Source organism: Macrotis lagotis, chromosome 2 (assembly GCF_037893015.1).
Source record: "Macrotis lagotis isolate mMagLag1 chromosome 2, bilby.v1.9.chrom.fasta, whole genome shotgun sequence".
In the NCBI taxonomy this organism is placed as follows: Eukaryota; Metazoa; Chordata; class Mammalia; order Peramelemorphia; family Peramelidae; genus Macrotis; species Macrotis lagotis.
The window spans coordinates 204,000,055-204,025,261 of NC_133659.1; the positions used below are offsets into that span (position 1 = coordinate 204,000,055).

The following is a 25,207-nucleotide window of genomic DNA, read 5'->3' on the forward strand; positions in this document are numbered from 1 at the left end:
AACATTAAAAGGAGAATTGTTCCTTTCATGTCTTACACATCCTATAAAATTCCAAGTGGAAGGAGAGTTTTAAGAAGCTGGATACAAAACTTATCTCGTTGTAGCTGCTTAAGATAGAGTAGGAAATATTTCTCAAAATTTCTCAATATTTCTCTGCTCATCATCACCATAATATTCCTTAAATCCCCAGAATACATATAATAGAAATACATACCAACCAGCTCCTGGGGATCTCGCTTTTCCAGTTCTGAAAACTCCTGCAAGAGAGAGAAACAAAGACAAAAGGAAGTTAAGATTTGGGGCTGACATTTCCTCTTTATACCTATATTAGTGCTCACTGCTTTAGCACAACACTTTCTAAGAAAAAAAAGGAAAGTGAGAAATACTATGTGGACACTTACGGTGAAAACACCAAGCTGCTTGGTGTGTTCAAGGCTCATGTCCTAACAATTATTCCAGTGCTCTTTCTCCTTCACCTCCTAGTTTGGATAACAAAGTATTGCTCTGGCCTGTTTAACATCATGTTTCCAGCAATGATACATACAAACCAGTGTCATGGAGAAACAAGTTGAATAAGCCTTTCATGACTAATGAAACCGATTTCATTCTCATCAGTTTTTTCCCCCCTGGGCTTTTGGGGTGACCTGCCTAGACTTTTGTCACCCTATATAAGGCATGTCACTTCACTGCAGCTGGAGTCTTGTGAGCCTGTTCAAGACCACCATTATTACAGTTACTAGAGGCATTAGGATGTTAGGAAGACAAATAATTTTGTACCAAGAAAATAGTAATACATCTAAAAACAAAAACTGCTCCAAAATGGAGTTTTAAAAAAATGTATCAAAATGAATTCTCAATCCTAAAGAAGTTTTGATAGGAAAAAAAACAGAGTATGTCCTAAGCTATATCATCAAAACCTGGCATGTTTCTGATAGTGAAAAGTCAGTCCATCCCTTTTCTTTATTGGCATGTTTTCTTATCTGCAAGATGAAAAGTATAAATTGCATAACTAGGCTGCTGCTCTACATCCATTTAAGATACAATGACTACAGGGATACAAAGTGCACCCCAAAATGCTAACAAACAGAATGGTGGAAACAGATCCCACAGAAAATCTCTGGTCTTTCCTTTTCTCCCTTTCTCTTGTTGGTGGAGGGTTGTGATAAGAAAGCAGTTATAGAACTACAGAGACGGTCTTCAAGAGGAATCTGCAGCACAACTAGGGAGAGATAAATTAGGTTCCAGTTTGGCAGAATAACAGTATGTCAATACATGCTTCGAATCTCAGGCAGCCACCAAAATCCCTCTCCAAATCATGATTATATCACTGAGACAACACCATCTGTATCTTACTCCTTTCCCCAAACCCCTCCTCAAGATTCTAAGACAATCCAAAATTTCCTAGGTCCTCAAACACTGCCACTATTCATCCAACCTGAAAAGGACACAATCTTCATGCCTGACTGCTTAGCAACAAGACCTTTGTAGCCATATTCCCAGTGTTAGTCAGGTGGGCAAATAAAGAACTCTTACTGGGCTGAGATAGGGAAAGATTGGAAAGCTGCTATGCCAAGTTCAGGCTGGCATCATAAACCAGCTGCTTCACCAAATGCACCAGTCTCTCTGGGGACCCAACAACAATCTCTTTGTAGCAAAGAATGATAAAGTTAATGTTGAATGGTCAGTTGGGAGGGAACTGTATGGCTAAAAGACTTCCTTATATATTGTTCTTGAAGACAGTTTTCTTGGTGTTAAATGTGGGAAAACACCATTTAATTGTATTTCCCTGTTCTCATATTTTCTTCTTAGTAATTTGGGGAACAGGATTTATCTTTGTAGGGCAACCAAAGGATAGATCAGTCAACTTCTACTTCCTAAATAGCTTCTACTCACATCTTTTCAAAGGCATCCCACTGAATGAACTAAAAAAGACAGTTACAAAAGTAAAATACCTTAGCACTTTTGCTATAGAACCACGGGTCTATCACCAATATTTATAGAACACCTTAGGATTTTAAAAATATATTATATGCTTTATCTCATTTGCTTCTCAAAACAATTTTGCATTATTATTTCCATTTTATAGACAACAAAAATGAAGTCGTGAGAGATTAAGTAACTAGTCATTCAATTAGTAGCTGAGGCAAGGTTCACTTAAGTCCATTACATCATTGTCCCCGTCTATACACAAGACATTTCCTCAAAGGACTGAGGCTTTGAATAGGAACAGTAGCCAATTCAGCCAATCTGAACCCAATGCAAAATTTGTCAGGATTGCTACTTTAAGAGTTCTTTACTTCAGTGAATCTTTTGTTAGGAGGTAGAAGGGGAGGTGCCACTTTTTGATCTTTGAATCAGAACCTGAAAGTTCCTCCTTTCAAGGAGCTCACAACTAGATTGAGCACTCTGTTTTATGTTAAGATCATGTTGGGGTCTGTTCAGGCTCTGGAGAAAAAGTTTGTAAATTTTACATGTTAGAGGCCATTTCTACAATTTCTAAGATTACCATTATTCTTCCAATCGCTGTACTTGAGTTTAGGGAAGTCCACAACAAAGAGTATCACAAGTAGAGCAGTCTAATTGCACAGAATTCACAGTATCAGTCTCTGCGTTTCATTCTCCAAGCTTTCCTGATACCTAAAGAACCAACTCTATTAGCATCTAGTCTTAGAAACCCCCCCCCCCATAAATGGATTGATTGTATACTGTAATGAATAGAGGAAGGAGTAGGGGAAGAGGAAAGGGGTGTCAAAATAACCTGAAATCGAGGTGGTTCTGTGATTTCAAAGCTATAGCAATGAAAATGAAATGAAGGTTCTTTCACACCCACTTATACTCAAAAATGTTCACAAAATGACAAAGAACCGTTTTCACTACGGTGAGCTAAGTTTCATTCAATGAGAATACAGCGCCTGTTCAGACTTTTTGTTATGGTTCTCAAAAACCAGTCACAAGTGTGATTTCAGTGGAAGGGGATATAGAAGAGCAGGAGGTATAAGGCAAACCACACAATAAAGTATATTTGGAATCTTTAGGAATTTAAAAGAAAACAAATGTCCCTAACTCTTGTAGTCTCTGAACTCTGGCACCAGAAATTAATCCCAAAATAATTACCCATAAAAGTGCTCTTGGTAGTAAGGATGCCATCATTCTTAACTTTCTGTCTAAATTCAAATTCTTGACATTCTATTAGCACAAGTAGTCAATTTCACAAAACTTATCAAAATAGATTTTCACTCATTTTTTAAAAGAAATAGGTAAAGTAGAACAAAGATGCATAGAAAAGTTGGTATGTCATCACTCTGGCCTTTTCTTCTCCACCCTCACCCCAGAGCAATCTTTTGGAATGCACAGCATGACTGTCTCAACTTGTACAAATCCCTGTTTCCAGGTGGATATAATCTGTTGGTCAAAGTAATGAACTTAACCAAGTCCTCTACTCACCAGACTGTCTGCATAAAGGTCTGTGTCAGCTGTGAGGAATGGAATCAACAGCCTAAAGACACTAAATTGCTATCTCTAAGAACTTTAGTTGTCTGTGCCCTTCAGACAGGAAAGCTCAAGAATACATTGCACCATTTGTTAGGGAGACTTAAAACAAGGTTGTCAAGTTGCAAAAGGAAAAGAGACCTTACAGAATGTTGCTAAGTCTTTAAAAAAAGGCATGTTTTATTAGTGTTCTTCATCTTTACCAGGTATTACCTCCCTGCTTCACTCAAAACTGAACTTTCCCTAGTGAAAAAAGAAAAATAAGCATAAACACTGAATACAGTGATTCCACAATGTATAAAATATTCTTCCTAATGGTCCCCTTGCCTTGAGGGAGAATGTGTGCCTCATCCTGTTTTCCAGATCTTTCCTTGATTTCTAAGTCATTCAGAGTTTTAACTCCCTTTAAGTCAACTTTCTATTCATGCTATTGTCCTTAGGTCCACTGTTTTTTCTTGCTTCTGCTTATTTCACATTCTTCAGGTTGTACAAATCTTCTCAAGTCACAGGATTCCTTATAGCTGTCATTTCTTATGGTAGAATATTTTGATATGTTGACATACAATAGTTTCTTCAGCTCTTTCTCAATTAACAGACTCCATTTTGTTTCCAATCTTTGTAACCACAAGAAGTACTGTCATGAGAATTATGGTATGTCTTGGACCTTTGTTTCTATCATGTTGATTTCCAAACTGACAGACCCACATGCTTTATAGTTCCCCCAGGAATCAAATGGATCAGGGCCCCTCTTCCCCCAAACATGCAACACTCATCTTTGTCAGTCCCTGTAGTGTAAGGGGAACTTTCAAATCATTATATTTGAATTTGCATTTCAAATCATTATTGCTGACTCAAAATGGTGGCACTGTGGGTAGAACACTGGGTCTAGAGTAAAGACAGACAAGAGTTCAAATTCAGCCTCAGTCACTTAATAATTCTGTGACCCTGAGCAAGTCATTTAACCTTTATCTGCTTCAGTTGCCTCATCTTTAAAAGGGTGATAAAAATAGTCACCTATCTCCTTAGGGTGGTTGTGAGGAGTAATTAAGATCATATTATGTATGGTGCTTTACAAACAAGTACTGTGTAAATGCTCATTATTACAACTCCTAGATGAGGAAACTTCTTTTACCAATGAAAAACAGAACCTCCTCACTAAGATATTTATATTCTCATAAAGAGATTAAATGACTAGTTCAAGGACACACAGTCAGTACTGTGAGAGGTAATTTGAGAAGTATAGCACTAAATTTGTTTATAAATTTGGGTCAAATTGTGTGATTTTTGTTGCTAGTATGATCGAACTAAGAACAGCAATTATCTCTCCAATTTCTTAAGTCTCCTATTTGTATAAGGAAATATTTTGTGGTTGTGTTATTCTCACATGAAATATTTATTAAGATACATACAAAAGAATGGATTATTATTTATAGTAACATACTTGTTAAATTTCTATTCAAAATATCTGTAAAATACATTTATTTTTATTCTTTTTTTTGCCTTGTTTTCCCTAATGTTACATAAAAATGGTGACTTTTTGGGGGCAATTCATATCATTTTAACTGATGCTTATGGCTTTACTTTTATTATTGTTAGCATTACTGGACATATCAAATTAATAATGGAGTAGTCTCTGCTTTTTAAAAAAAATCTTAGGAGAACTCAGAGTTCACAATCTAAAATCCAATTAAGATATGAAGGGAAAAAAAAAATTACCTCTTTAGTAAAGGGCCAAGGCTGGAGCAGATAGAAAAGGGAGCCAAATAATGCTAAACTGTTAGAAGAAACCAAACTCTGAGGCAATAAACCACTCCCTTCTGCGAGTCAGCACTCTCTCAACTGCCTTTGGCTTCGTTAATACTAACTTAATCACAAAGCTGAACATGCAGCTGCTAAGGCAAGTCAGGCATTCTTCCTCAAGAAAGGGAGGCAATCATCAGACAAGCTAGTGGGGAACTAATGTACTGTTTCAGACTCTAGATCAACTATGGAAGAAGCTTCAGAATATACCAAAAGACAGAGGGTAGGGGATCCATCATCAACAAAAGAAACTGCAAAAGCCAGCATAGAGAGTCCTCTAGAAAATAATCTGAACCCCCCCCCTGAATAAGTTATGACTGGAAAAGAGGAAGGAAATGGAAATAATACAAATCTGTAAAGCTGCATGTTAGCTGGCTATATTTGACCTAAGAAAGATTTACTCAGAAGTATGTGGAACTGACTAGGAAGAATGAACTTTTATTTGCAGCAACAATACTTGCTAAATTCTTCCTGGAACAAAGCCTGCAAAAAATTCTTAACTGGAAAGTCAGGACATAGAAAGCCTCTGGTTTTTGCATACTGCCAAATTCAAATGTCAACTTTTTCTTCTAGCTTTGGGGGTATCAGACACAGAAAAAGCATTTTAAGCAAAGGGCATAAGAATATGGTCTCTTTCTTGGAGAAAGAAAATCATGGTTAGTGTTTCCTGCTCAAAAAGTCCTACCTTCTAAATCTCATCTTTTATTTAAACAGCGCACAGAAGTTGCAGGCACTTATATACATACTTCACATTTTAACATTTACACAGCACTCTGTAAACATTAAAATCCTATATGAATAGCTATTGACTAATCCTATCAGTTTCCAGCTTCAAGTTTAGGACAAAACATTCATCTATCTGCAATGAGTGCTATTAAATCCAAAAAATATTCATTTTTATTCAACTCAATTTGGTTTTAAAAGGCACAGATTCTAACTTTCTGGAAATTAGAGAAATTGAATGGAAATTTCCAATTCAAAACCTTAAGCTTATAAATGGAATATAACTATGAATAAAGTTGAAGTAGCAACCTATAATATTTATTAAATAGCTATGCTATGCCAGACATGGTGCTAAAAGAAAAGTAAAAAACAGTCTCTAATCTTGAGGGGATCACAGACTAATGGGGATGACAACATACTCAGGTTAAACTGGATATATCAACAGAATACAGATTAAATAAATGAAGAAAGGAGAGGATCTTACCAACTATGCTCCTAGGCTCAATGCTTTGTCTTGTCTACTATACCTACTGCTTACACCCTCATTCACCACTAAACTATGACCCCTCGGGGCTCAGGTTCACCCCCAGAACCTGTTGGGTATGTTTACCTCTGGCCTATCTCTTTAAGTGGACCCAAAATGATAAAATAAGATCTTAAAAGTGGATGTAATACCCTTACAAAAATGTCCCATTAGTCCATCATAATAACTGCTTCCAATTTACAGAAATATGACAGAGTATGTACAAAGTAGGAAATAAACCTGTCAGAGGCTGCATTCAATATGAAATCAGAGAATCTAGTTCAGTAAGTTAACAAACAAATGTTAAATCACTGGAATAGAAAGGTCAAAGCCAGTTCTGTTCTCAAGAAGCTAACTAGGGGCAGCTAGGTGGCGCAGTGGATAGAGCACCGGCCCTGGAGTCAGGAGTACCTGAGTTCAAATCCAACCTCAGACACTTAATAATGACCTAGCTGTGTGGCCTTGGGCAAGCCACTTAACCCCACTGCCTTGCAAAAAAAACTTAAAAAAAAAGATGCTAACTAGTTGGGGGAGACAACAGTTAAACAAACCATGTAAAAACAATAGAGTATAAAAAAATTGGGAGATAAACGAGAGGGGAGCACAAGGCAAGGACATGAAGGGAAAGAAGCCTAGCTTAGTTATAAAGCTTGCAAGTTTTTATTACACACATACATACACTGACCTAAGAGAAAGCCCATCAAAAACATATTTCCTTCAGTTGTATCCTGTTGGTCAGTGTTGGAACATTGCCTTTGGCAAACTGCTCTTTAGAGAGAATGGAAACACTCAATTTATCCAAAAAATGGACGGAAGCTGGTGGGGCCAACATGAATATGATCGAATATGCCAGTGCTCTCAGGAAGGTTCCACTAAATCAAGGGCACAGCTCTCCAACCAGGGAACATTTTATGGGAAAGGGTTAATTAGAAAGGTCTGCCAACACAAATCAAGAAAGACTTCAGAATTAGCCTGCTACGTTGAAGAAAAGCAAGTAGGGGAAAAAGGAAATGGTTCATTTCTATCTAAAAAAAATCTTACTAAAACAAAGCAGATATCATTAAACATTGTGTTCTCAGCTACAATGAATATGTTAAAAGCAAGTTTAGTTGTGTGTAAATTGAAAACAAGCAAGAAAACAGTTTCTACCAGGACTCTTTGGGTCTCACTAGTCCAAAGTAATTATAGACATGACTAGGGAAGATTCAAAGATTGTAGTTCCCTGAATTCTACAAAAAGAAAAAGGTCATATCTCATCCTTTCTGTTTTACAATCTGCAACAAAAAGTAAAAAACGAAGCTTTCCTAAAGACAAGCATCTTTTGGTATTTGCTGGTCTCTCACATTAAAGATCTGATCAATATTATAAATGCTACAGTCACTTAAAAAAAAAGGCTTCCACAAGAATGCTACCTACACATCCTCATGGTTGCTATTTCAGAAGGAGTGCCTGGAGTCAGGCAAGGATAAAGCTAACAGCATTATGAGGCTATGCACAGGAAAATCAAGTTTTTGAAAGGCAAACTATCTGCTGCATAATTATTGTGGATTTATTTTTGTGGGGATAAAGATGGGAGAGTAGTACTGAGGAGAAGGTAAAGGCAACTTACAGTGTGTACCCACCTAATTCGCCACAAAAAGATGTTATCTTATTGTGAGTTGCTTCTTTATTTGATGCTTTATATCTTGATTTGTGATATGATGAAAATAAATGTTGAATTTTGTGAGGCAGTAGATAAGTGCCAGGTATTCTGTCCTTCCTTCTATCCCTGACTTAAAATCTGGTCTCAGATATTTATTAGCTGTGGGACCCTTGGCAAATCTTAAGACCCTACTTGCCTTAGATTCTTCATCTGAGCTGGAGAAGGAAAAGACAAACCACTTCAGCATGTTTGCTAAGGGTATTTTCATAACTAAAAACAATTGAATAACAACTTGTTTCAAATTCTCACTTATTACCTGTGTGGCCTTAGTCAAGTCATTTAATCTTTCTGTTGTTTTTGCCTTTGTAACATCTTTCCTGTATGTCAATTCTCTTCTGACACTGCTACCCCTGAGGCCCACATACCTGGATTACTGCAATAGACTGTGGTGGGTCTGCTGGCTTCTCTCCCCACTCTTAGTTCATCTTCAGCTGAGTTGCCATAGCAAACTTTCTAAAAAGGCAGCTATGACCATGTCATCACCTATTCAATAAAGTCCACTGACTTCTCCAAGATCAAATATAAAATTTCTGCTTGGCATTCAAAGTCCCATGAATAACCTGGCACTCTCCTATCTCTCTAGTTTTCTTACACCTATCTCCATCTACTCTATGAACTAGTGCCACTGGCCCCCTGGCTGTTCCTTAAACAAATACTCCATTTTCTGTGTCTGAGCATTTTTCACCGGTTGTCACCCATAACTGGAAATCTCTTCTTTCCCCTCTCTGTCTCCTAATATCCCTGGTTTCCTTCAAGGGTCATCTAAATCCTACCTTTTTCACAAAGTTTTTCCTTTAACCTTATCTCAATGATTTTCTTTAATTTATCCTATATATAATAACTTTTTGATACTTAGTTGCATTGTTTCCTCCATCAAGACTATGAGGTCTTGAGGATAGGGACTGTTTTTTGCCTTTTTTTTTTTGTTTCACCGGCACTCAATAAATCTTGTCGACTGATTGGACCCCATAGCTTCACTCTCTAAGGGTGTTTCCTAGATGATTTCAGTTCATTTCTCTATGACCTTATAGATTCAAATCTATGATCCTTTAACTGGGAATCTAAATGGGTTGCCAGAAAGCTAGAGAAATGTTGAGTCCAAGTGTCCACTAAGCATCACTAGAGCACATTAAAGGACTCCATTAAACTTGCCAGAAGAGGCATATCAGGATCCTAAAGGTCCTGATCAGGGGATTGTGGCCAAGTTCAAAGCTTGTAACAGAAGTGAATAAAGTGCGTATGTGAGGTACAGAAATCAAATGTTGCTGTTTCACCAGACCAGGCAATTCCCCTCAAAAGTATCAACTTCAGAACACCTAAACTTTTGCCCCGTAGCAGAGTTCTGGAAAGAGAAAGCCCAATAAGGAAAAAGGAGGTTGGGCACACCCCAGTGAGCAATCTGTGGTATCTGATCCTGAAAGGGAGGAAGTGTGTTGAGACTTGTCTGTCTGCTCGAGGAAGGAGGACTAGGTGTGTAGCAGCTCTGGCTGCAGTGACAGACACCACCATTTGGGGGATGTGTGCTTTTTCCTAGACCCAAAGGGTTAAGTTTACTTGGCAGAAATTCTAAGCCAGAAGCTGAAGTGAGGGAACCTGTGGGAGTGAAGGTAGAGGGGAATAATTCAGACAGATTCCCCAAATGTGGGAGATTATCATTTGCCAACAATTCAACCAATAAAAATGGGACATGGGGATCAAGAAGAAAGTTAAGTTATCAGTTTATGATGCAACAAAAGCTTGTTTTGAAGGGGGTAGAACAAAGGGACCCAGATTGGATTTCATTACAAAACAGCTAATAGTTGATGCATTGCTTGTCTACCCACTGCCATCTGTCCTCTACCTTTTCATTCCCTGCTCAGATAAAGTTCAGACCCAGGCAGATCTTTGCACAGCACTCTGGCTTTCATTCTTAGATGTCCTGCCACTAACTTAAGGAATTTAGGTGCTTTTTTTAACTTAGCAGGTAACGACCAAGCTCTACAAAAGCTGACATTTATATTATGCTTTAAAAAGTACTTTATATTATTTCATTGGATTCTCATGACCACTTAGGGAGGCAGGTCCTATAAAAGAAGAAATCTCAAAGAATGAAATTCATATCTGTTAAGAGAAGTGCCAATCACTTAATAACTTTATACACACACTAATTATTACTTAAAGTAGGAACGGGGGTAGCTAGGTGGCACAGTGGATAGAGCACCAGCTCTGGAGTCAGGAGGACCTAAGCTCAAATCCAGCTTCAGACACTTAATAATTTCCTAGCGATGTGACCTTGAGCAAGTCACTTAACCTCACTGCCTTAAATAAAATAAGTAGGAATATCTACCACATGCTGCAAATGTACAGCCAGGTATCATGGCTAGTTCATGACTCACAGCAAGAAATTTTAGAGTCAAGCACTGGTGCCATCTCTTTCCTCTGAAGCAAAGAATGCTTTAAAGTGTTCCTTGATTAAAAATTGAAATATCTATTTTCAATCAGTAAACATTTATAAAGTGCTCATTATATACCAGGTATTGGGAATATAAAGGCAAAAGCATGCAAAATACATACATGCAAAATAATGTATATATAAAGTATTTTGTAAAACAAAGAATTATATACATACATACATAGAACACAAAATAATTAAAGCATGTCTGGGGAGGGAGGATAGCGTGATTAGGAAATGAATTGTATAGATAAATCTTATCAAAGAGAAAGTGGAACTACTAAACCCTACATAAAGTTCATAGTCAGCACATACTGATTTAGAAAACCACATGTTAACATTATCTACATTCTATTATATTTTTATTTTGTTAAATATTTTCCAGTTAGATTTTAATTTGGTTCCTTGCATGTTTGGAACCTTTGATATAACTGGTAGTGTTGGGGTTAAGAATTGAAGAAAATAAGGGATTCTCCATGGTAGAGGTAGAGTGAGTACATTCTGTACATTAGGGATAGTCAATCTGGATGTGCAGAGATATATCTGAAAAAGAGCAAGAAGGCTAATTTAGCTAGCCCATAGTGTGAAAAGGGAATGATGTATGAGGCTGAAAAGACAGGCTGTAAGCAATGCCTTGAATAAATCAAACAGAGGAATTTCTATTGATCCTACATGTAAAAAAGAGCACAAAGTTTCTTGAGGGGATTGATATGGGTTAAGACCTGTGCTTAAAGAAAACTTTGTAAACTATATGGAGGATAAATAGAATAAAGAGGGACTAGATGCAGAAAGACCTATTAGGAAACTACTGACAAAGCTCAAATGAGAAGTGATAAGACCTAATAGGATGGTGGTTTAGGGTAAATGAGAGAGGGGCAACAGATTTAACACACTATAGAGGTAGAAACAGCAAGATTTGAAAACTGATTAGAAATATGAGATAAGGGAGAGTGAAAAATTTGAGCATTTTCAGAATAATGAAAACCTTGGAAGAGACTGGAAAGAAATAAAGAAGCTCAAAAGAGGAGTGGTTAATACACTGAGTTCAAAATGTCCATGGGACATCCAGTTTAAAATGTATAAAAAGCACTGGTGATTGAAGATTAGGGCTCAGGAAAGAAACTGGGGTGAGATAATAGAGATTTGGGAATCATTTGAATAAAAGTGACAATAAAACCTATGACAACTAATGAGGTCATCATGCCAAGAACACAGAGAGAAAAGGGGTCCAATACAAAAAAGCACTGGGGGTATGTCCAGAATTAGAGGACAAGTGTTGGATGATGATTCAGGAAAAGAAATGAGAATATATAGGTAGAAGTCAGGTATCAGTAATAACATGAAGACCCAAAGAGAGTATTCAGGAGGAAAGGATGGCCAACAATATAAGTGCTGCAAAAGGTCAAGTGGGATGGGGTTTTAAAAAAGATCATCAGATCTGGCAAATGAAATGATTAGTAACTCTGAAAAGATTCATTTCAGATAAGTGATAAGATTGGAAATCAGTGGGATAAGTGGAGGCAAGGAGTGTAGATACCTTCCTAAGAATTTGACTGTGGAAGCTAAGCATGATAGCCTGAGAGGAAGGTAGGCTCTAAGAAAGGTATTTTGTGTCTTTGGGTTTTTTAAAATGATGGAAGAAATGTTTGTAGAGTCTAGAGAAAGAAAAATGATTGGGAGGGTCACCTTTTAAAGGAGATGAGAAGGAATAATGTTAAGGGAAGGTTATGAGGAGCAAGGAGAAGGAATAATAGAGAAAATATTGTTAGCTCACCCATCAAAATAGAACATTTGGGCTTATCTCTGTGTGGCTGAGATGCAATGAAAAATTTTATCATGGGACTTGAGAAGCAAGCAGAACATCAACATGTGCTAAAATTGGCTACTATAATGGCAGGAGGTGATGGACAGAAGAGAGGAAGTTAAGAGAAGCAAGGTCCTCAAGGATGATCTGGATACTAGAAGACAACAGGAACCATGATGTGGTGACAATGTTAATAGGTGACAAATGTTAATAGGGAACTTCAAAGGAAGAGGCTGCTGAATGATGGCAGCAGAGGAAGATCTTAAAATAGGAGCATGTGTAATGAAGAGTCTAGTCAAAGGGATTCATTGTATGGCCTTTTCCTATACTCCATTTTAGAAATAAAGATTTATGTTATCATTCTGAAGCAGGGCAGAGGGAAATACCACACTGAACTTGAAAGTCATGCCCTTTGGTACAAGAAAGATTGTGTGTGGAAGGCCATCCTTGTGCAACGAGTATGGTCTGAGCCACTCCTTGGGGGCTGCCCCTGTGGCATATGCATTGAAAAATACCCAGAGTCAGTCCAGTCCCAAAGCACTACCCTTGTCTCACACATCATAGAAATACATTTAAAGCAAAGTCCTCTGGAGTGGAGATCTCTTCTTTGAATTACTGACAGAGTGGTGACATTTCTCTCTCAGTTAGAACCACATGCCCTGGCCTATGCCACTGGAGCAATATGGCACCAGTTCCATATGGTCAGATATATATTGATTTAAGCTTTTCTACTCTCATCTCTTGGGATCCCTGACATTTCCTTCTCCCTTCTTTCCTCTAAGTTCTTTCTTAGGTCTAATTGTTTTGTTTTGCAGGCCTATGATGAACTTTGAGGTCTATGAATAAAAATCTGAGCTTTTTTTTTTTAACACCTCTGGGTTCTTCACATAAGAATTTTTATCTTTGAGCTCTTTGGGATATACCGCCCAATTCTGTCATCAGTCCCAACAAGTCAGTAACTCCTTCATGTATATTTTAATCAACCAATTTGAGGACTTGGGAGTCTAAAAAAAGGAAGAGAGATTTTCTTTAGGTAGGATTCCAAGCAAGATAAGGAGTCAAATTTGCAACATGAAGAGGAAAGGAGTAGATTATTGGTTAAACATCAGCCTTAAATTAATAAGGGAAACATTTCAAGAGTTAATGATTCCTCAGTGAGTAATGGCTGAATGGATTTGGAAGGACTGGCCCCAAGACTTAATTATACTAATGGGAAGTCTTTCCTCAACCTTAGCTTAAGAGGGCACCTAGAGAAAGGAACTATGACTATTTTTTCAGTGTCCTCATGTATTATGACTTTCAAAAAATGGAAGATAAAACTCAAAATATTATACATACCTCAAGGAAGGCCAAATAAACTTCCTAGAAAATACTGCATATGTATAAGGATAGTTATAGCAGCTCTCTTCTGGTGGCAAGGAACTGGAGATTGAAGGGATGCCTAGGGGGGTTGAGGAATGGCTGAACAAGTTATGGTTTGTGATTGAGATGAAATGCTGTTCTGTTAAGGGAAATGAATAGGATGCTCTCAGTAAAAAAAGCTATATAAGTAGATGCAATGGAAAATGTACCTTATACAAGATAACAGCAATAATGCAGGATGATCAGCTGTGAATGACCTACCTTTTCTTAGCAAAGCTGTGACCCAAGAGAATTCTAAAGAATGCTATCCATCCTAAAGACAGAGCTGATGGAGTCTGATTACAGACTGAAGCATACTCCTCCCCACACACTTTATTTTGTGTGTGTGTGTGTATGTGTGTGTGTGTGTGTGTGAGTGTGATTATGTTTACAATATGACTATTTTAGTAATGTTTTTCATGGTTACATTTTTAAACTACACCAAGTAACTTACTTTCTCAAAGATGTGGAGTGGGGTGGGAGGAAGGGAGAGAATTTGGAACTTGGTTTTGGAATTAAATGTTGAAAGCTTAGTTTTGCTTGTAGCTAGGGAAAAAAAATTAAAAAAAAGAAATACTGCATTTCTACACCCAAAATGTTCACATTTTAAAGTTGTATATTTCTTTAAGAGATATCAGAATTTTGAATTCCTAGTTATATATTCAGGAGTAGATGGCAACTCCAGAAGCCCACAGGGCAAAAGATAAATATTCCAAGTTCACAAATTCCAAATTCAGAAAGTGAATTATGGTCTTACCTCCTCCACTCTAAAGATACCTGAAACAAAAAGCTTAGATGATGCCTCTGAATAGAAGTAATGAGTCTTTTCTCTTCTGATTAAAGTTTCTGATCAAGGTACATTAAAATGCTCAATTCCATACTGATGTTTAAATAAAAACATGGAGGCCCCATAGTACTTGATAGATACTTTGGAGATTCCTTCCTTGTATATATGGTGAAACTAAAATGGTAAAGCTTATCAGTGCTATGAAATTCCACAAACTTCCAAAAAATCAGTACAATGCCAAGCCACTAGTAGTCTTACTATCTTCACAGCCTCTAATGACATTTTCTAAGTCTGAACCACCTGAACAAAGCAACTTGGAAGGTAGATCTGCTAGGTAAATTTGGAGTTCTGAGCTTTGTACATTGAGAGTCAAGTGCCATGAGGGAGCTTACCCTTTTATTTATTGAATCATCTATCTATCTATCTATCTATCTATCTATCTATCTGTCTGTTTGTCTATCGAGACAAATGGGGTTAAGTGGCTTGCCCAAGGCCACACAGCTAGGTAATTATTAAGTGTCTGAGGCCAGATTTGAACTCAGGTACTCCTGACTCCAGGGCTGGTGCTCTATCCACTGCGCCACCTAGCTACCCCCTTTTATTTATTAATAGGTCTGCAGGAGGTGGGGGCTCCACAGTGTAGAGCACTGCTTGAAACCAATCCATGCATATTACATGTCTTTCCTTTGAGCTTTTGTCTAGGCAGTTCTTCCACCCCTGTATTCCCTCTGTGCTTCTGCTTTAGCTACTTCCCACTTCTGGGAAAATCATTCCATATAACTAGCATGTAATTATGCATGTACATGTTCCAACTCCTATATCCTCCTTCCCTCTCCCACAGAATTCAGACTTATGGAAGAAAGGGTCTTGACATGTGTAGTACCTCTATCTCAATGCCATATACACAGTAGGAGCTTAATAAATGCTTCTTGAATTACATTTAATATGTGTGAACTATTTTCTCCTTTATTTTCTCTCTTGAATAAAAAGGAAAATAATCAGATTTATAGGCTTCTCATTAGACTATCCAATTATGCTTTTTTACACAATGGCATAAACTTCCCCAGATATACTATTCTGTCTTTACAGAGCCAGCTCCTAGGAAGAGCTTTCATTTCTTAGTGTCTCAAGTGTGAAATCTCTCCATTGAGGCCTGATCCTCCCACACTCTCTTAAAGTCCATTCCTTTTTGTATGGTTCTGGCCATCAATCCATCTATTTGTTTTCAAAGGAAGGGAACGTCAAGGACAATAAATGAATGGAAATATCTTTAGTTAAAGTGGCAATAAAGAAAAAAATGAACATGGGAAAATGTTACAGGTCAACCAAGGTAAAACATGGACACTGAGAATGCAGTCCAGAAAGAGAGAACAACAAGGGCTCAGGAACTGGAAACATCAAACATCAAACAAGCTATCAGGCCATAGTGTTATTTTTGAATTGAGAATTAGGAGTGAGAACCTCCATCTCTGATTTAGAGATTCTAGGAGAGGACTACTGGAATACAATAGTGCCTCTTGCTATTGAGCAAATCAAGAACACCTAGAGGATATAACCTCGGAAGATATGGACAAGAGACCAGGTTGGAGAGCATTATAACTAAGCTAGTGAATGGAATGGCTTCATGGATCTCTCAATTCAGGCTTTCAGGCTTCTCTTGCTTTTATCTTAACAGCCTGGAAACTTCCCACCAAGTGAGAATCACAAGTTTTTTTTTTTAGTTTTTTTGCAAGGCAAATGGGGTTAAGTGGCTTGCCCAAGGCCACACAGCTAGGTAATTATTAAGTGTCTGAGACTGGATTTGAACCCAGGTACTCCTGACTCCAGGGCCAGTGCTTTATCCACTATGCCACCCAGCCGCCCCCCACAAGTTTTTTCCTAGGGCTCAACCTCATCTTTCATGGAGCCCCCTGCTGGGAAATATGCTATTATCTACTCTAAGAAATTTTCAAATGAGAATGAGGTTTTAGAGATTATCTTAATTAGAAGTGATTCTATAATCATTCTGAATGAAGTAACCAATCCATTGTCCATAGTGTACATGTGGACACAAAATACTGTTCCAGGTTGACTTTATGTACAGCTTTGCTTTTTCTATCTTTCATAACAATCAGAGCTAACATTTATGTAACTTTATAATTTTTTTCTTAGATTTTTGCAAGGCAAATGGGGTTAAGTGGCTTTCCCAAGGCCACACAGCTAGGTAATTATTAAGTGTTTGAGGCAGGATTTGAACTCAGGTACTCCTGACTCCAGGGCCAGTGCTCTATCCACTGCACCACCTAGAGCTTTATAATTTTTTAAACAGCTTCTACATACATAAATTCTTCACTAACACTTCTCTCATAACAATGCTTTGAGGGAGAGTACAGGCATTAAAATATAGGATCAGGAAGTTAGGTAAGTTGTCCATTATTACACAGCTTGTGTTAGAAGCAATATTTGAAATCAGGTCTTCCTAATTCCAAGTACAGAAAGAAAGCAAAAGGTAAATGGTTTTAAGTGAAACTGAAAGCCAATCAAAAAAATTATTTATGAATGTTATATATTTCTTTTAAAGTTAAGTTTTAAAGAAGATCATAGGTAGCATATTTTTTTTAGCACATACTGAAAAGTCAAAGTAGGAAAGTTGCTGCCACCTTGTGAAAGGGAGGCGTAACAACTTTTTTTTTAGGTTTTTGCAAGGCAAATGAGATTAAGTGGTGCCCAAGGCCACACAGCTGGGTAATTATTAAGTGTCTGAAACCGGATTTGAACCCAGGTACTCCTGACTCCAGGGCAGGTGCTTTATCCACTACACCACCTAGCCGCCCCAACAACTCTTACATTTTTTAGGAAGCTAAATTTTATGAGAACTAGAAATAAATAGGATACTTAGGGATGAGCGCCAAACCATTAGGAAAAGGTGATTGTGGTATAAAGGGAGAGAGATAAAGAAAGGGGCTACATGTGCAAGGTAAAGAAACTCCCTTGGTCAATACCAGTCAGCACTTCTGAGCTATGTAGAACAGAGATTTCAAATACAGGGCCTGTGCATGTAGCCTAAGTAAGGCCTGAATCAAATTAAAATGTAATAAAGAAAGACTTAACAAAATAATAAAACACAGATAACACTAGTTTTCTAAGTTAATATATAAGGTGTAATGGCCCCTTTCTATTGAATTTGGTACCACTAACCTAGAGAGTTTTGATGGGGGTTCAGTGATTTCAGGGTCACATGCTAGTATGTGGCTGAGAGATGACTTGAATCAAGCTCTTCTGCTGATTCTCTAACCACTACATCTTTCCAGGGTACAACTAACTCTAAAAAATAGCTAAAGTAACTCCAAATGTTACAAACTAATCATTTGAAAATCTTGAGACAGAAGGAGCTAGGGTTACAATTCTGTCCAAGTTAGCAGAGGTCAAAATCAACCAGGGAATATTGAACAAGGCCACAATGAAGATGTCTCTGGAGCCTAGCAAGTGCTACCTGGACAGAAAAGTCAGAAGTAGCTAGTCCAAGACATGTTCACAATGGTCACAACCAACAATACTATAGATTCTTTGATGCCAGCTCTTTTGGCATCCTTACAGAAAGTACAAAGCCTGTAACCAAATAGAAGAGTTCCATTACAGACACTATTCTGCAAAGATCACCTATGCCCTTAATCCTATGACCAAGCAGGAGAATCTCAGAAACCTGAATTACCCTTACCTTTGCCCTAAATTGCACAGAAACTACTAACTGCCACCAAACAAGGACTACTGTGGGGCTCAGTTCCAGCATACTTCAATGCTATCCCTCACACTTCCAGATATATCTTTTATCTCCAACCTTCCTTCCCCCAGCAAAATTATTCAAGATCTGTGATGAAACAGTGCTCACTTTCCCAGAATCCTGCATAGACTGTATGTTGCAGTCTTGTCAGAGAACCAAGGTTGGAATCCTAATGCTAAACTTCCTATTTGCAACTCTGGGTACAACACAATTATGGATCTCAATTTCCTCCTCTTTTTGGACTAAGTGACCCCTAAGGCCTCTTTTCAGTTCTATCTAAATGATCCCTCTGTTCTTCCCTGTCATCCCCCCTTCCTCAGAAGCCCTTGAAAAATAAAATAAAAATATAAGGAGTAAAGCAGTTTTGTCTTTACTGCATACATTCCATGTTGACTTTTAAGGGTTGCCCTGCCCTAAAACTTTCTTCTAGGCTGATGTCTGAAAAGTAGATAAAAAACAATAGATAAAACCTTGAATTCTACAATTCAGAGATTGTGTTAAATTGCAAATGCCTAGTTGAAACAATACATTGCTTGTAGCTCATTTACCAGAAAATATTATCACCAAATAAATTAATTAATGCTATCAGATCTTCTGCAACTTTTATAAGGAAGAATGGGGGAAGATTCCATGAAAAAAAGTTAAGGGTTAACAATATTTTCCTCTGATAATAATCAAAATGTAATTATGCCTTTAGCAATTTTCAAGTACTTTTTTAAAAAAAGGCTCTTCTCAGAATTTCCCATCTTATTTATCTAGGACATGTTCTATAGTGGCTCCAGATGCTCTGGACCACCATTTATGGGAGCCATCATTATATGTCAATGGGGGAGGGGTGTCATAGCTAAATTAGTTTGGGAAACTGGGGGTAGCTATGATATTACTGAATAGGAAGATGGCTTACCATAAAGAGGAGAAACCAAGGCTTTATGATAGTAGAAGGAATTCTCTTCCTGGGAATACTGTGGTTGAGCCATGTTGGATGAATATTATGGGATGGGGAGCTATTTCTGCCACCCAGGAAGTTGGAGGGGGAAAAAAATCAATATACTAAGCAGATCCCAAAACTGAGCTAGCCCTTTTTTTATGGAGAAAGGTGAATTGATCGATTTTGGTTAGCATAACCCTTCCACTCTGGTTCCCCCCACCTTCCATTTCATCATCTGCAACAAGATTTTACTACTAAAAACTGCCCTTCATATTCAATTTTTTCCTTTGATACTTTGAATGATCTTGTACTTAGGGAATCTAGGTTCCTTCAAGACTCAACATTCCTGACCATACTTCTCCAGTGCTGAATGTACCTTCTCTAGAGCTTTTCAACACTAAGCAGGAAGAGGGGATGCTAATTCCCAGTTTCTCAAGGCCATTTCCAGACCTTTTCCCCTAACTGCCCCCATCCCGCCCCACTTGGCAACTTCTCTTTTGGCTTATTCTGTCTCTCTAAGAATAACTCTGAGATAATAATTCCTAGTTGTTATCTGTCAGTACCCAGGACATTCTCCCTCCCTTACTAAAGAATTTAGCATTTAGATCTCAAACTTCCTTTAGTTCATCAACTCTCATGCTTTATACTGACTCCACCTCAGAACTTCACAGGTCCTATGGCTAGGGAAAGAGTTCACAATCAAACAAGGAACTGAAAGAATCACAAAAGATAATATGGACAATCTTGATTATTTAAAATTGAAAAGATTTTAGTACAAACAAAACTAAAAACGAAAAGAGGTAATGGGGGAAAAAAACTGGCAGAAAAAATTGATAAGGATCTCATTTCCAAGAACTATAAGAACTGATTTCAATGTTTAAGAAACATTCTCTAATTAATAAATGGATAAAGAACATGAATAGGAAGTTTTCTATGGAAGAAATTCAAGTTATCAATAATCATATAAAAATATTCCAAATAACTAGAGGAACATAAATTAAAATAGCTCTTAAGTTCCACTTCACAAACCATCAGATGAAAATGACAAATATTTCAGGAAAATAGGCACACTGATACACAGCTGGGGAGCTGTGAAATGATATGGCTATTATAGAAAGTAATTTGGAACAACAGTGTACCAAAAAAATTACTTAGCCTTTAAGCAACTAGGCCTATCCTCCAAAATTCTTTGCTGTTTAGTGAAAAAGGACTCATAAGGGCAAAAATATTTATAGCAGTTCTTTGTGAAATAGCAAAAAACTGGAAATTTAAGAAAGTACATATTAGTCAGAGAATTCATGAAAAAAATATGGTATATGAATGCAATGGAATACCACTGTGCCATAATGGATGGTTTCAGTGAAACTTGGAAAGACAGAAGGAAAGGAGAACAATTTATACAATCATAAGAACACTATAAAAACAATTTTGAAAACCTTAAAGGTCCACTTATAATTACACAGGTGCCATGTGTCAAGCATGCTGCCATCTCCTGGCTTAGAAGTGATGGGCTCTGCAGTAAATGACTATAGTAATCTACTGTTTGATAAACCCCAAACTCCAGTTTCTGGGGTAAAATTCACTTGGATAAAAACTCCTGAGGGGCTAGGTGGCTCAGGGTATAGAGAACCAGCCCTGGAGTCAGGAGGATCTGAGCTCAAATCCAGCCGCAGAAACTTAATAAATACCTAGCTGTGTAATCTTGGGCAAGTCACCTTAAGCCCATTGACTTGCAAAAACCAAAAACCAAAAGAAAAACTGATGGGAAAACTGAAAGATGATATGGCAGATACTAGGCAAGACTAGCATCTCATACCCTATACCAACATAAGGTTGAAATGGGTGCAGGATTTAGACATAAAGGTAATATTATTAGCCAATCAGGAGAACAAGGAATAGTTTACCTATCAGATCTATGAATCTATTGGTATACTATAAAAAACAAACTGAAAATTTTTTATTAAATTAAAAAGGTTTTGCACAAACAAAACCACTACAATCAAGATTATAAGGAATGTAGTAAGTTTTACAATTGATGTTTCTGACAAAGGACTCATTTCTAAAATATATAGAGAACTGAGTCAAATTTATAAAAAAAAGTCACTGTCCAATTGATAAATGGTCAAAGGATATGGAAAGGCAATTCTCAGATGACTAAATCAAAGTTATCTATAGTCCTGTGAAAAATTGCACTAAATCATTATTGATTAGAGTAATGCAACAAACCACTACAATCAAGATTATAAGGAATGTAGTAAGTAGTTTTACAATTGATGCTTCTGACAAAGGACTCATTTCTAAAATATATAGAGAACTGAGTCAAATTTATTAAAAAAAGTCACTGTCCAATTGATAAATGGTCAAAGGATATGGAAAGGCAATTCTCAGATGACTAAATCAAAGTTATCTATAGTCCTGTGAAAAATTGCTCTAAATCATTATTGATTAGAGTAATGCAACAAACCACTACAATCAAGATTATAAGGAATGTAGTAAGTAGTTTTACAATTGATGCTTCTGACAAAGGATTCATTTCTAAAATATATTGAGAACTGAGTCAAATTTATAAAAAAAAGTCACTGTCCAATTGATAAATGGTCAAAGGATAGAGAAAGGCAATTCTCAGATGACTAAATCAATTCTGTGAAAAACTGCTCTAAATTATTATTAGAGAAATGCAAATTAAAATATCTCTGAGACACACTGGCCAACATGACTAGAAAGGAAAATATTCAGTGTTGGAGGGGATGTAGTGAAGTTGTGAATTGATCCAACCTTTCTGGACAGCAATCTGGAATTAAGTTCAAAGGGCAATAAAAATGTGCATACCCTTTGATCCAACAATGCCACTACTGGGTCTGTATCTGAAGAGATCATGAAAAAGGCTAACAATCCCACATATGCAAAAATACTCATAACAGCTCTTTTTGTAGTGTCAAAGGAAATTAAGAGGATGTTCACACAATTGTCCTATAAGATATCATGACTGGATTTCAGAAAAGCCTAGAAAGACTTGTATGAATCAATGACGTGAATGATCAGAACATTAACACTAACAACAATATGTGGTAGGGCAGCTAGGTGGCATAGCAGATAAAGCACCAGCCCTGGAGTTAGGAGTACCTGGGTTCAAATCCGGTCTCAGACACTTAATTACCTAGCTGTGTGGCCTTGGGCAAGCCACTTAACCCCGTTTGCCTTACAAAAACCTAAAAAACCCCCACTTAACCCCATTTGCCTTACAAAAACCTACCCCCCCAAAACCAATATGTGGTTTACCAATTTACCAAATTACCAATATGTGGTAATGATCAACCTTGATGGATTTGTTCATTTCAACAGTACAATTATCAAAGACAATTTTAAAAGACTTGTGAAGTTTAAATGAAGACCAAAGCTTACTGTCTTCAATTTTTTAAGTCATTTTTTTCTCTCTCTAATGTTTTCCTTCTTCTATTTGGATCTGATTCTTCTCTCACAAGATCAATATAGATCTATACTTATCATGGTTATGTAAAACTCAAAATTCTGCAAAAATAAAAAGATTGGCAAAAACTACCATTGCACATAGTTGGAAAAACAAATTAAAAAAGAAATGGGCTCTGGAGAAGCAAAGGAGAAATGTTTTGGAGATGGTAAATGTAGAATTTGTTTTGTTTGTCTCTGAATATTTTGTTTTTTTTTTCAATGGTGAAGGAAAAGATAAATTTGATTTGTTGAAAAATTTTTTAATAAAAGACTTGACATATCCTTTATCTTATCAAATCATCCATCTTCATTGTTCAGAACTGAAATTTCCCTGAGCACAACCTCCTGGACAGATTATCTCTGAGTTTCACATTTCCTAAACCTATCCTCACATAACCCTGGATCATTTCACTCACCCCATCCTTGTTCTAGCCTCACGTTCCTCCCTTCAAAATCTTTCTCAATCTGTTCCTGATACTTTAATATGTATATAGCTTCCTGATGAAATGTAAGCTCTTTGAGAATAGACTTTGTTTCAATTTTTTTCTTTGTACACTTCTCACCTAGCATAGTGCCTGACACAAAGTCAGCCCTTAATAAGTACTTGTTGATGGAGTTTCATTCTGGAATCACCACTTTCTTAAAGGATATTTCCAAATCCCATAGGCATTTAAGCCCAGACCATGAGTTTTCTCAAGACAGAAGATATTATCTAATTTACTTTTGCATATTCTTATATGCAAAAAAGAAGATACTTCCCAAGACAGGCATGTAAATAATTGTGGAATTGAATTGTCTTCTTTGGATTTTAACTTGTTCTAAAGCCTCCTAGAGAAGGCAGAAGAAGAAATGTTGGCTCTTTTCTTCTTTATTCTATAAACACACTGCCTAGTTTGGCTTAATAGAAAGGAGTATACAAGTCTGCTCTGGTACTTCAGTAACATTTTAAGTAAGTTCATGAATGTTTCTTAGACTTGGGTTCCTCATAAAAGGTGGAGTCTTTAAGAGGGTTCAGCTAGCACCATTATCCTAGATCCTATTAGAGTACTATAAAGCAGGGTTATTTCATTTAACCTTTTATGTATCACAGGACCCTCTAATAGTGTGGGGAAGCATCTGGACCCCTTCTCAGGATAATATTTTTAAATGCATAAAATACCTAATTACAAAGGAAACAAATTACATTGAAATATAATTTTCAAAATTCTTAAAAAACAAGTTATCTGGCCATAAGTTAAGAACTCCTGCTATGAAGGTTAAGCTAGTTTTATAAAAAGTCTTGACCTCTGTTCTCCCATGTTCTGGGAGTTCTGGAAATACTTATCCCTTCCACATTGCTACTTTCCCCATCATAGTTTTGATATATGGCAGGTCAGTATAAAAAAAGCAATTTTAAGAGAATTTTGCAGAAGCTACAGATGACATAACAAAGCAGTCACCACAGAAAAAGTTCAGAGACTCAGTAATGCATAAGAAATATGTAAAATATTGTATAATTTCAATAATGTCTTTTAATATCATAATTTAGATTTCTTCTATGATATGAAGGGAGACACACAAAAAATTTTACACAGACTTTCCCGTACCCCTAATTGCTATGAGCTGGAACAGTTAACTGTACTCTTTTTTTTGATTTGGGAGAGAAAAAAAAAGTTCATCTCCTTGTTGCTCCTTAAGCTGCCTCTAGAGAGAGACCTCTCAGCTAAGGACTTCCCTTTATATGTTGATGAAAAAAATTAAGGTTATTTTCCAGGAATTCTCCCTTCTTCCCTCCTTATTTCATGGTATTCAGACAATTTCTTCCACTATGTCCTCCTTCACTCCAGTACTGGGTGAAGAAATGGTCCTTCTCTTTCCCAAGACCAAACACTCTATGTGAGCCCTTTTAGTATCCCTAGCAGATCACTGTCCCTACTTTATCTTCATTTTCTAATCTTCAACCTCTATCTCTTGATTTCTTCTCTAGGGCTTGTAAATACACTGTCTTCCTCATCCTTAATGCGTGCTTAATTCTACCATCATCAATAGTTATTCTGCATCTCCCTCTTCCCTTTAGTGACTTTAGTCACTTTGAGAAAACTATTCATACTAGGTGTCTCTCCAACTGGATTTCCAACTTCATCATTCAACTGAAACTGCCCTGTACAAAGTTATCAATGATCCTAATTGCTTGATCTAAAGATCACTTTTTTTTTTAGGTTTTTGCAAGGCAAACAGGGTTAAATGGCTTGCCCAAGGTCACATAGCTAGGTAATTATTAAGTGTCTGAGACCGGACTTGAACCCAGGTACTCCTGACTCCAGGGCCGGTGCTTTATCCACGATGTCACCTAGCCGCCCCTAAAGATCACTTCTTAATCCTTATTTTTCCTAATCTCTATAATATTTCAGC

General features: G+C 37.1%; 1 protein-coding gene across 1 annotated transcript in view; it reads right to left on the minus strand.

Annotated features, from left to right (window-relative positions):
- The window catches only part of SAP30BP (SAP30 binding protein), a 48,450-nt gene that overhangs the window by 16,998 nt on the left and 6,245 nt on the right, over window positions 1–25,207 (minus strand). Inside the window, exon 4 of the mRNA XM_074224566.1 lies at window positions 215–257. Coding sequence (XP_074080667.1) covers window positions 215–257 — 43 coding nt within the window. The remainder of the gene's footprint in view (window positions 1–214; window positions 258–25,207) is intronic.